At 35.3% G+C, this 10,633-nt stretch overlaps 1 protein-coding gene across 4 annotated transcripts; it reads left to right on the top strand.

Annotated features, from left to right (window-relative positions):
- Positions 1-4,557: 4,557 nt before the first annotated feature.
- On the top strand, positions 4,558-10,537 carry LOC104090370 (uncharacterized). 4 transcript variants are annotated; one of them, XM_009595438.4, is made up of 10 exons: positions 4,564-4,753; positions 5,217-5,276; positions 5,382-5,621; positions 6,132-6,327; positions 6,486-6,656; positions 6,731-6,847; positions 7,811-8,008; positions 8,084-8,143; positions 8,231-8,329; positions 10,159-10,492. In XM_009595438.4, the coding sequence occupies exons 3-10, from the start codon at positions 5,485-5,487 to the stop codon at positions 10,237-10,239; spliced, it is 1,059 nt and encodes a 352-aa protein (XP_009593733.1). In that variant the 5' UTR covers positions 4,564-4,753; positions 5,217-5,276; positions 5,382-5,484; the 3' UTR covers positions 10,240-10,492. The 4 variants fall into 4 exon arrangements, with proteins under 4 accessions (XP_009593736.1, XP_009593733.1, XP_009593729.1 ...); XM_009595434.4 differs by having other exon boundaries at positions 5,377-5,621; XM_009595436.4 differs by having other exon boundaries at positions 5,362-5,621.
- Positions 10,538-10,633: the final 96 nt, after the last annotated feature.

The raw sequence follows: 10,633 nt of genomic DNA, 5'->3' as shown, positions 1-10,633 counted from the left end.
AATTGTACAACCTCATTAAAATTCATCGGAAATAATTTCGAATAATAATAATACGTCGACTTAAATATTTATTCCTAAAAGTCAACAAAAGTCAACACGGGACCCGCCTCTCATAACCCGACATAATTTTCATGAAATCCAAACACCCATTCCGATACGAGTTCAACCATACCAATTTTATCAAATTCCGATAACAACTCGACCTCCAAATTTTAAATTTTCATTTTTCAAAGATTTTGCCAAAAATCTTGATTTCTTCCATTAAAATCCGAATTAAACGATGAATATAATCATAGATTCATGAAATATAAATATTTTAGGATATAAAACACTTACCCCAATCCATATGATGAAAATCACCTCAAAAATCGCTTCAATCCGAGCTCCATAGCTCCAAATATGTTAAAAATGGCTGAAACCCTGAAATATAGCTACTGCCTGGGTATTTACTCTTCGCGATCGCGAAGCACAACTTTTCTCAGCCCAAAATTTGCCTTTCGCGATCGCGAAGAACAAGTGTCCAGCTCCTCCAGACAGCCTCTAGTATAATGGTCATAATATTTTGTACAAAACTCCAAATTGTAAATAATTTAACTTTCTGAAAATTAGACTCCAAGGGCTATAACTTTTATTTGTTGATCATCTCCCAGTTCCTTATATATTGCTAGATATAAGCTTCCAAAGTCAGCCATGTGCAACAGAGATTTCCAAACTCTTCCCAGATAGCCTATAGTGTATCTACCATAACATTTCGTACATAACTCCAAATGACAAATGGTTTATCTTTATGAAAACTAGACACAAAGTGCTACAACTTTTATTTTTGATCATCTCTAAATTCCTTATAGATTGTGACATATAAGCTTCCAAAGTCGGGTGAGTGCAACAGAGATTTCCTCTACGCGGTCACAAAAAGGCTTCCGCGATAGCAATTCACAGTGTCCAAACAACAAAATTTCTCTTCACGATCACGATCATTTGTCCGCGATCGCGATGCATACCTTTGTGGCCAAAAACCAGCAACTAAAAATAGCCTAGAAATGGTCCGAAACCACCCTGAAACTTACCCGAGCCACTCGAAACCCCATCCGAACATACCAATAAGTCTCAAAACATATTACAGACTTACTCGAGGCCTCAAGTCACATCAAATAACATCAAAATGACGAATCGAACCTCAAATCAAAATCTATGAATTTTAAACTTTTAAATTCTATATCTTGTGCCGAAACATATCAAATCAATCTGGAATGAGTTTAAATTTTGCACACAAGTCATAAACAATATAATGAAGCTATTCAAATTTTCGGAATCGAAATCCGACCTTGTTATCAAAAATTTAACCTTCAGTCGGACTTTTCAATAATTTTCTATTTTTTAATTTTCGCCAAAATGCGTCGAATTGTCTTACGGTCTTCCAAATCCAAATCCGAATATACGCCTAAGTCCGAAATCATCATACGAAGTTATTGCCATCATCAAAATTCCATTCCGGGATCGTTTTCTCAAAAGTCAACTCTCCGGTCAACTCTTTTTATTTAAGTTTCTAAATAAGAATTGTTCTTTTAATTTAATTATGAATCTTTCGAAATTGAAACTCGACCACACTCGCGGGTCATAATACATATTGCAAAACTTCTCGAGAACTTAAGTCACTGAGCGTTAATTCTTAAAACGACAAGTGAAGTCGTTACATCGGGGTAGGGGTAAGGTATGCGTACACTCTACTCTCCTCAGACCCCACTATTGGGATTTTACTAGGTATGATGTTGTTGTTGACATCATGAAAAGAAAGTATTTGTTTTGAAGAAAATACTTTTTCACATCATGAAAAGAAGTACTCGTTTTGTTAAAGTAAGATTTTTTTTCTACAATAGGAAAAAAAATACTTAGTTTGTTGAGATAAAAGAAAATATTTTTTTCACATCATGAAAAGAAAGTACTAGTTTTGTTGAAATGGAAGAAAATACTTTTCTACATCATGAAAAGAAAGTAATCATTTTGTTGAAAAAGAATACTTTTTTCTATTTCAGGAAAAGAAAATACTTAGTTTGTTAAAATGAAAGAAACTACTTTTTCTATATCATGAAAAAAAAAAAGTACTCGTTTTGTTGAAATAAAAAAAATACCTTTTCTACATCATGAAAAGAATATACTCATTTTGTTGAAATAAAAAAAAGGACTCTATTTACAACATGAAAAGAAAATAATCTTAATAATATTTCTATTTAGGTTGGGTGGTGGGTGATCCACATCCAATCCGCACTTAATAGTGAGTGAAAACGGTCGTTGGAAGCATAGTACCCCAACAAGAGTCGAGGTCGATTTTCACAGGGAGTTTAATATGGGTGTTAGGGGTATACACTTGACGAAAGCAGATGGAACAACTAGATTGCACTTCCAAACACAGGGTTTTGATTTCTAATTCTAATTTTACTCTAATAATATTAAGCTAAGAGAATAAACTAGAAAGCGAACAATTGTTTTTGGTATTTTTCCAAATAGTTAAATGTCTAGGGATGTAACCTTAACCTAGGTGTTCGCCTAATGGGTTAAATACATTAATACTTTTTTTATTGAGCGGGGTGTATTATAGCTCTCAACTCTAGTTACCCACTCAATACCTCTCGGCTATAGAGTGAGTTTGCCCAATTTGGCTCTCTCAAGTCCAAATGGATATCAAGCTAAATAGTTGATATGAGCTCAAGTCGCGTTCTCACTATCTCTAGTTCAAACCTTTTAATTAGGCTAATAAAACTCTTAATTAGCCCAATTTCTTTTTAGCCAAGTTATCCTAGACTATGTCCCTCTTTCTCAAGTAAAGACCTAGTAAAAATGCATGAATCAATGTTTGCAACCATTAATTCTAAAATTGAAGCATAAGCTAGTGTAAATAATCAACACCCAATCATAACAAATATTAAATTAAATACCCATAAGGTTTATACAACAGGGTTGGGTCACAACCCTAGTAAGAATTTAGCTACTCATAGTGAGAAATGAAGAAAACAAAGAAAACTACTAATTAAACTATGATAAAATATGATGTTTAAATCCTAAAATAGTCACAAACTTTCTAAAATAGCAAAATACAACGGCTACAACAGATCAAACTTCGAAACTTGACCTAAAAATGTAATTCTCGTCTATTTATAGTGGCTAAATATTCGCAGACAAAAATACCCCTCAGGAGGTTATGCGCCCGCACAATTCCATGTGCGGACACATTGCGTCAGCTTGCAGGGTCTTGGATTCTGCAGCCACACAATATGGTATACGACTGCAAGTCAGCTTCTGTAGCCGCACAATTCTCGTGCGGACCGCACTTTAAGCAAGGCTTCAAGTCTTAGTCATCTGCACACTCTCTGAACATTTGAATTTTTGTCAGTGGACACATTGTTCTGCGGTCGCACATCAACTAAAGTTATGTTGGGCTACTTCACTTGTTATGCGGCCGCAGAGGGAATTCTGCGGTCCGCACTTTCTTCTACAGCCACAAAAATCCTTTTGCGAACCGCACATCTTATGTTATGCGCACTTTCTTGCCTTGTGAGTCGGAACACTCCTTTTTTAGTCAGATTTCATCATGGGAGCCCAAACTTGCAACATTCTTGCAATTTACACACTTTTATTAGTTTGGGGAACATAAATCAATACTTTCGGATTAAAACAAAAGCAAAAAGGTGTTAATAAATGGTCAAAATTCACACTTATCAATGGGCGAGGTTGGGGTGTGGTGGGGGTATAAAATGGGGTAGGGGTGGGGGTGGGTTGGTGGGGATGGGGAATAGGGTGAAAGAAGGTTGAAAAAGAGTTTTGAAAAATATTTTTCCTTCTTTTGATAGGGAAAATATTTTCCTCCAAGTGGAGAAAAATATTTTCCAAAATATTTAAGCCACTCAAATATGAAAAAATTGAAATTTGTTTTACGGAAAATATTTTCCTTCGTACCAAACAAACCCTTCATCTAATTCCGCTATTAATAGAATTTTTTAATTCAGATTCATCATTTCTCATATTTGATAGTTATCTAAAACAAAAAATTATATCCATAATAATTGATTTTTGGCCTTTGGCACACCCCTTAAGAAAATACCAACTCTTAGGGAAAAAAAATATTTTGATTAAATTACTCTTATTTAAAATTTACATATTGTTAACTTGAAATATTTGGGATATGTAAATAAGAGCAAAATTGAAATATTAAAGTTAATTCATTCTTGATTAAGTAAAAAATATACTTATTTTAAAAATGTCAAAAAGTTATTTATTATGGACATGAGGAAGTAACTTTTGGTGCGTTAAATGACATTTTAGACCTGTAATGCTTTTTTGGATCTTATAATAAGATAGTATACAAATAATACTCACACAATATGAAATGATCTGGAACAACTTATATGTAACAGATCAGATCAGACAGATATTTTCAACAAATGTTTTCATAATTGCTCAGATCTCATTAGACGAAGAAAAACAAATAAAACCTAAATATGAATTACTATTAATTTATCGCAATTTATGTACCCAAAAGAAAGAAAAAATAATATGTTAAACCCACCCTGAAAACGCGGCCTCACGAGTAATTTCTAAAAGCGTAAAATGCACACGCCAGCTATGTAAACAGAGACATAATTTTTCTTTTAATCTGTTCCTGTTTCTTGGAAAAATCATAGTAGTATTTTTGTCAACAAGAAATTCAAATCACATAGTAGTTTTTAATCTCTCCATAATGCTGGAATTATCTATCCAGGTTCGTTTTCTCCCCCAGTTGCTACCCCTTTTTGTTTTCCCCCTTTTAAAATTTAACCCCAAAAAATGATTCGTAGATATGAAAATTCTTAGTCTATGAATATAAAAGTTGTAATTTTACATAAAATTGAATGTGGATTTTTAATCTCTCGTTATTTTGTGCCCCATTTAGCTGGGAATTCATTCGAACCTGTTTGTTCTTGTTTTGGCGTTTGATATGAATGGTACGGAATGTTGTGTTAACCTTTAATGAGATATTGTTGTTTTGTCTGCACTTTGATATTTTATCTTTACCCTCATTACAGCATTGTTATACATTACGTATTTTTTTTCAAATGAAATCAGGTGAAAATAATCCCGAACCAAACAAGTCATTGGATTCTAATGTATGCTGATGCAATTTTCAGATCGTCTGTTTTTATAATATTTGAAAGGACTCTAAAATTTCTCTTTTTTCTTCATAGGGTGAGCCAGTGTGGAAATCATCCCACAAAACCAATTGGTATTAGTAAAGTAATTTTCAGGTGAATTTTTGTAAGATGTGTTTTTTGTTGATAAATTGGGTAGAGTTCTTCCAATGTTATGATGTTTGTATTTCTTAACAAGCAGGCCCCTTTAATGCAGTTCAGGGTTTAGGAGAATCTGTACTACTGGTCCATGCAGTTGGAAATGTTGCGGGCAGTAGTCTAATGTTCTATTGGAGTGTAGTGTTGGGGTTGTTCTAGGTTAGCAATGGAAAGTAAAGTAGTAGATGAAAATGAGGAAGGCCCAGTTGTTCCCATGCGAGTTGATAGATTCGGTTTTGTGAAGCAGGAACATAGCCCTACTGAAGGTTTAGCAAGGAGCCGGTCGGCCTTTGAATATCAGAGGTAAGAAACTACTTTTTTTATTCATTAGTTGCTGTTGTTAAACTGGACATGTAAATTTTCTTATCCTATTTGTACTTCTCTAGTGGTGATTCTCTTTTTCACCCCTCCACTATCACCCAATTTTCCATCCTGTAGACGAAAGTGTAATCATATTTTTGTAATGTCACAAAATTTAAATGGTGCATCTTCAGATCAACAGAACTCCATATTAAGGAGAAACCATCTAATGCATTGTGTTGATGCGAGAAACAACTTTGTTTCTGCAGTATTTCCGCTGGTGGTCATATGATAGATGCACAGTGAAGTAATGTTCATGTATGAGAAGTAAATTGTTGCGCTTCACATATTATCCAACATATTTGTATCATGAATTTATAGCATTTAATGGACCTGAATAGAGTAGAATGGATATATAGATACACCTGAACCCAATTAGTTTGTAATTAAGGAATAGTTGATTGATTGTTGATTGGTTGATGCTCTTTTTACATTCATAAAAATGTTTTACAGAGATGAAAGAAGGATTAGGAAATGGAGAAAAATGATAGGTGTTGGAGGAAGTGACTGGAAGCAGTATGTTCGGAGGAAGCCACATGTTGTTAAAAGGCGAATACGGAAAGGAATACCTGATTGTCTAAGGGGGCTCGTCTGGCAGCTAATTTCTGGAAGTCGGGACCTCTTGCTGCTGAATCCTGGAGTTTATGAGGTAGACTTTTTGTAGTTCCGGACTAGTTTTTTTTAAAGACTTGTAGTGCGAGCTAGTTCTGCTGCTTTTCAACTGATTGCTCCATTTTCGGCTTGTTCATTTTTGCTTTACCTGTGTAATGGAAATCTCTGAACTGATTGAACTTTTATCTGTTGCAGCAACTTGTCATATATGAGACATCAGCTTCCGAATTGGATATTATTCGAGATATTTCTCGCACCTTTCCTTCACATGTTTTCTTTCAGCAGAGACATGGACCTGGTCAAAGGTCTCTTTACAACGTTCTGAAAGCATATTCCGTCTTTGACCGAGATGTTGGATATGTACAGGTATATATCCTTAATTTATTGATTGACAGGTGATCTAGTGTCTGGTTAACCGATACTGATGATTTTGATTGCAGGGCATGGGATTTGTAGCAGGTCTGCTTCTTCTTTACATGAGTGAAGAAGATGCATTTTGGTTATTGGTTGCATTGTTGAAGGGAGCCGTTCACACTCCTATGGAAGGAATGTACTTGGTAAGGCTCAACCTTGAAACTGCTTGATGCTCACCGATATGTGTGGATGGTCGATACATTTGAACTCAGAAGAATTTGGATGTGAAATATGTGATCAATTCCTAAGGGTGAAGAGTTTGACTGTTATTTCAGACTCCGTTAATGACCATAGTATCCATGTTTAGCACCTAATTTGTGATTTTTATATCCTTAATCAACTGGATACAAATTCAGAAACCCCTTCCATAATCTGGGGTTCATATAATAGCTTAAACATGAAATAGGGGTTTAAAATTCATTTCGTTTACGTTTATCCTATCAGTAATAACTAGGACCTGGCTCTTTTCTTCAGCTGTCTCTGCGTGCACCACCACATGATGTTTATGCGACACTGAGAGATGTTAGGGAAAAAAAGACTAAATCTTATAGAGCCTATGACTAGTATCAAGCTTTTCTCTCCTTTCAACTATGTGATGATGTTTGATGGGAACAGAGTTTTAAGGTATTCATTTTGTCTTCTGTATCATATCAGTTGTAGTGAGAAAAAAAAATAGTAAGGTAATGGTTAGCTTGACAGAGAAGAAGGCACATCAAAGTTTAAAATTTGTATAATTAAATGGATTTGAATTCTTCGAGTTGTGAAAGTTGGATAGAGATTGAATTGTTTCAAATATTTTGGAATGTTTCGAAGTAGAAAGAGTGTCATGTAAAATGAAACAGAGGGAGTATTAGAAGAAAAGGAGAAAATGATATTTAAGAAAAGAAGATAAGTAAATGAGTTTCATGATGAATCAAAATAAAAAATATTAAGAAGTAAAACACCTTGTTTATGTCTATCCAACTATACTACTACGGCATAATGCTCTGGAGACTTTCAGCCGCTTCCACATATTAGGCAGTCTTTGTTTCATTACAATGATTAGATAACATCTGTCATATGGCCTACTTTGTATTAAAATAATGAATTTTATACATGCGCACTAGGTAGGATTGCCGCTTGTACAGCAATACCTCTTTCAGTTTGATCGTTTGGTGAAAGAGCACCTGCCGAAGTTGGGTGGACATTTTGTTCAAGAAATGATAAATCCCAGCATGTATGCAAGTCAGTGGTTCATAACTGTTTTCTCGTACTCTTTTCCATTTCACTTGGCTCTCAGAATTTGGGATGTTTTCCTTTTTGAGGTCAGTAATCTTTCATCTTTATCCACTCTCTGATGCCTGAATTTACTGTTGAGCTTACTAAATTCACTGTCCCAGGGTATTAAAGTCGTCTTCAAAGTTGGCTTGGCTCTATTGAAATATTGCCACGATGACCTGGTGAGTTTTAATTATAGAAAAGTTAATAAATGCTGCTTTTTCTTGCTCCTACAGGCTACAACAACTATAATAATCTCTCATTCGCAGGTAAAGTTGCCATTTGAGAAACTCATACATGCTTTGCGCAACTTCCCTGAGGATGCCATGAATCCAGATATACTGTTACCAATGGCTTTTTCAATCAAGGCTAGCCCTCTCTCTCTCTCTCTCTCTCCCCCCCCCCCCCCAAACTAGTCAATACTCTCCTAGCCAAACAATGATCTAATGTTTGGCAAATGGTTGTAGGACCAAAATGCCGTGATTTTCTAGCTGTCGATGTATTAATACTCGTATGGTTACCACAATTGCCCTAATAAGGTGACCTTTGAAAAGATACATTTACTAACTTATGAGGGTGTAAAGTGAGTAGGTTCAATCCATATATCTGATGTGCTAGGACATGAATGCCTAGTCAAATATGGACACAGACTCTTAGAAGAAGTGGTGGGTGGTAAACATAGATGTTTCATGCTTTTTTTATTTGATCAAAATGTAATATTCTAATGTTTGCGTCTAAAATAAGAAGTATCTTCCAAAACTTCCAATTTTGCTCATAATGAAAAATACATAGGCTATCCATCTGTACTGGTTAAATGGAGAAAAAAAGGGACTTGATAAGGCTGTTGTCAACCCTTCAACAGGTATTTGAACATATATACCACAAACTTCTCGAAAGGTTCATGCTTCAGTTCCTAAGCTTGTACGACCAAAATCTTAATCCCTCTAGTATGCTTAATTGCATGGTAATTGATGCTCTGTATGTAGTCTCCACAATACATACATACAGACATATATATATATATATATATATATATAAAAGTATTGAAGTCTATGGAGAAATGGATTCATTAGTAGAAGTAATTTGACTGTTTTTCCTTAAACCAATTGTCTATGTAATTATTGTTGTTTCTTTCTCTGGTGTTTTGTCTTGCTGTCTATTGCGTGATTTCGGTTCTCCTGTGGTCCTTAAGCAGCCGCTTATATGTTTCTCTACATATGATATGATGGATGCCTCAAGGCTTAGTTTACTTTGAAACTTTTAAGTCAAGCTTCAGTCTGAAGTGAAACTGTTGAACTCAAACGTGGCACTCTACCTTGTATTGAAATTTAGGAGTTCTCTTTTTTATACATGATAACAGCTATTTAAAGAATTAAAAAAATATAGCGATGCCTAATGTGGGTAATTTTGCATCAGTTGTGCTTGTGTTTTCTCTCGCATGTCTTCTTGTACATCTTCCTCAGCAATTGTGAGAGCCTTTTTCTTTTGTGAGAGCCATAGGCTTGTAAACCTGGCGAGTAAAAACTTTTTGTTCAATGTGGGATCTATACACTAAAGTAGTTTGAGTAGATACAAGTAGAATCTAATCAGTACAGGCATGTAAGGCTGCTGAGTTTGTCAAGACAATTAATGGTACTCGGCAACTCGAACCAAGTTATGGCCCAGACCTCAGCTTTTAGAACAAAACTTGTCCTGTCACATTATTGCCCCCACTCAGGTCACAAGCCCACTTGGGTCACAGCCTTTACCATTTTTTTTTTTTTTAAAAAGGCTGCTGAGTTTGGATCTAGAAGGGAGCCATAAACTAAGTGGATAAAGTTCAGAAGCAAAACCCTAGTATATGGATGAATGTTAAACGAAGTTGATTTCATGCATTGCATGCCTGTTGGTTGATTAGCACTATAAAGTTGTATGTGGCAAAGATTTGCCGCCAAGCCTGTGCAAGGATTAAAGTGAAGGAATTGTTTTTTGCTAAAGAGTAGGCATATGATACTTGATGATATTTATTTTGCATATTTGATTTCTCAGAAAGAGTCTTATTCTGGATATGGGCACAAGGTTGAAACAATCTAAAGAGAGGAAACAAAAGGCTCTCAGCATCTGGGCTGAATACTCATTTGATTGCTGCCCTCCTATCTTTCTGCTTCATCTTTTTAAGTTTATGCTCATTTGTATTTTGTCTTTTTTCACTTAATAGGTTTCCAAGCATTTGGAGGAACTGAAGCAAGAATATGACCAGCAACGCGGGAAACCTCCTGATTCCCAAGTCAAACAGTAAGATTTACCAAACGCAAGAGACCTCTGAAGAGCAACCAAGCTAGATTTCTGTGCATAAAATTTGTATTCTTTTAGTTGTGTTTCCAAAGCTGACTCAGCTGCTGTACATAAATACATTGACCAGATTACCAGACCAATGCAGTTTTTAGTGCAAAATACACTTCTCATGGTTGTTTGGTCTATTTGGAGTAGGCGTCTGGCTTCGCCATGAGGGTCAATGGTATAAGTTTTACTTGGCTTCTTATATTTACAAATGTTCTCCCTCTCTCTCCCACTGATAAATGTGGTGTTTGGATAAATTTGCGCGCATCTCAACTGTTGTTTCACAGAATACTTGTTAAAACTCTGCCCACCAAAGCTTTGTTACGTCCATCTTCATTAGACAGCTAATTAAT

This window comes from Nicotiana tomentosiformis, chromosome 1 (assembly GCF_000390325.3).
Source record: "Nicotiana tomentosiformis chromosome 1, ASM39032v3, whole genome shotgun sequence".
Classification (NCBI taxonomy): domain Eukaryota; kingdom Viridiplantae; phylum Streptophyta; class Magnoliopsida; order Solanales; family Solanaceae; genus Nicotiana; species Nicotiana tomentosiformis.
The sequence above is the reverse complement of the archived record's forward strand: the minus strand, read 5'-3'. Positions and strand labels throughout refer to the sequence as shown.